The sequence below is a fragment of the Sinocyclocheilus rhinocerous genome, unplaced genomic scaffold, assembly GCF_001515625.1.
Source record: "Sinocyclocheilus rhinocerous isolate Xijiao unplaced genomic scaffold, SAMN03320098_v1.1 scaffold5408, whole genome shotgun sequence".
Taxonomy (NCBI): Eukaryota; Metazoa; Chordata; class Actinopteri; order Cypriniformes; family Cyprinidae; genus Sinocyclocheilus; species Sinocyclocheilus rhinocerous.
In genome coordinates this window covers 9,168-10,761 of record NW_015652425.1, presented here as the reverse complement: position 1 = coordinate 10,761, position 1,594 = coordinate 9,168, and the positions used below count along the sequence as shown (strand labels likewise).

Below are 1,594 nucleotides of genomic sequence, written 5' to 3'. Positions count from 1 at the left end.
ATATATATATATATATAGTGTATATATATATATATATATATATATATATATATATATATATTATTGCTTCATGTTCATTTGCTTCCTCCTATAAAATCCCCTTTTTCACATTCAAACTGTTACAGAAACAGTTCACTCAAAATAAAAATTCTGTTATTTACTCACTCGCATGTTGTTTCAAACCTATATGATGTTATTTCTTTTGTAGAACACAAATGGAAGTGTTTAGCAAAATGTTTTTAAATGATGAAAATGAAAGGGGAGAGATATTTTCAACTCTCAAAAATGACGAAAAGCACCGGAATATAAAAAAGCAGTTCATATGCACATTCTTACATTACCCTTTTGTGTTCCACGGAAGAAAGAAAATTTAAGAATGACATGAGTATGAATGATGTAGATGTCGACAGAATTTTGAGTTAACTAAAGTTTTAACATGTCTTCTTTGCACTGACCACTGATGTTCTGACAGATGATGTGAGTGTAATATGATGATCCATCCCATAGTATTTTTGTATAATACTTTATTTCATTTGACTCATGAACTGTCATTTGGAGAATAACTCTTTGGACAACATCTATTTTTGGATGCATTTGGTTGTGTGGCCTTTGATTTGATACATGATTTTGAACTTTGGCATCACAGGCAGCTATTCACGGAGAGCATTGGGAGCCCATACTGCCCCGCAGAGAGCCACCAAAGCGTGTTGGGGATAGCATCAAAGAACCTCCTCAAAACCCTCCACCTCGGCCTCCTCCTGAACACCGCCGGAAGAAAGCAGATAAACTAGAGGCTGCTGCGTATGACAATCCCATGTCTGTCACCGTCAATGAATAAGGATTCCATTGTGAAAACAGTAACCTATTATTCAAGGAGGCTTCAGTAACAAGTAACTGTATTGATATGAAACATTTATGATGAGTTTATACTAACAAACTGCATCAAGACAGAGAGAGAGCTAGCACTGAAAATGTTTATTTTATAATATCTATGGTGTGTAACTGTTGATCAATTTTAAACATTCCAGTTATTATTGCTACTAATAGAGGAGCAATTTTTGTGTAAGAGATTTTTTTTATCATTATTAATATAATCATAAAATGTACATGTAAAATGTAGCACACATTATACAGAAACTTCATATTTGTACATTAGTAAATCATTTTGTAAAGCAATTGGTGCAACTGATTAAAAGTTTTTTTTTGCGTATTGATTACCATTTGTATAACCACAGTTTTACTACAAATAAAATTTGCATTATTAATATAATCATAGAAGAAAAAACTAATTTTACTGGATTGCTGTTAAAATGATTACAGTGATTGTGTATATTTACCTCAAGAGAGTGTATATAGTTATGTCTTCATTTGTACTTACAATAAACTCAGGATGTGCTTCATTCAATCATGTCATCTATAGAGTTAAAATATTGCCAAGTTTCATTTCCTTTTTTATGTGATGTGCATATGTACAGTATAACCTAATGCTGTGTTATTTCATTTACAAATCCATTTTTAAAATGTAGCAACATTTTTCCTCTAAAATGCATGTCATCCTGAAATGTCTATATTCATAACTAAAGAAACAAAATAA

General features: G+C 31.3%; 1 protein-coding gene across 1 annotated transcript in view; it reads left to right on the top strand.

Annotated features, from left to right (window-relative positions):
* LOC107715044 (cytochrome b-245 light chain-like) overlaps positions 1-1,115 on the top strand; it is a 3,245-nt gene extending 2,130 nt beyond the window's left edge. The window contains exon 6 of the mRNA XM_016521087.1: positions 647-1,115. Coding sequence (XP_016376573.1) covers positions 647-838 — 192 coding nt within the window. The 3' untranslated portion in view covers positions 839-1,115. The remainder of the gene's footprint in view (positions 1-646) is intronic.
* Positions 1,116-1,594: the final 479 nt, after the last annotated feature.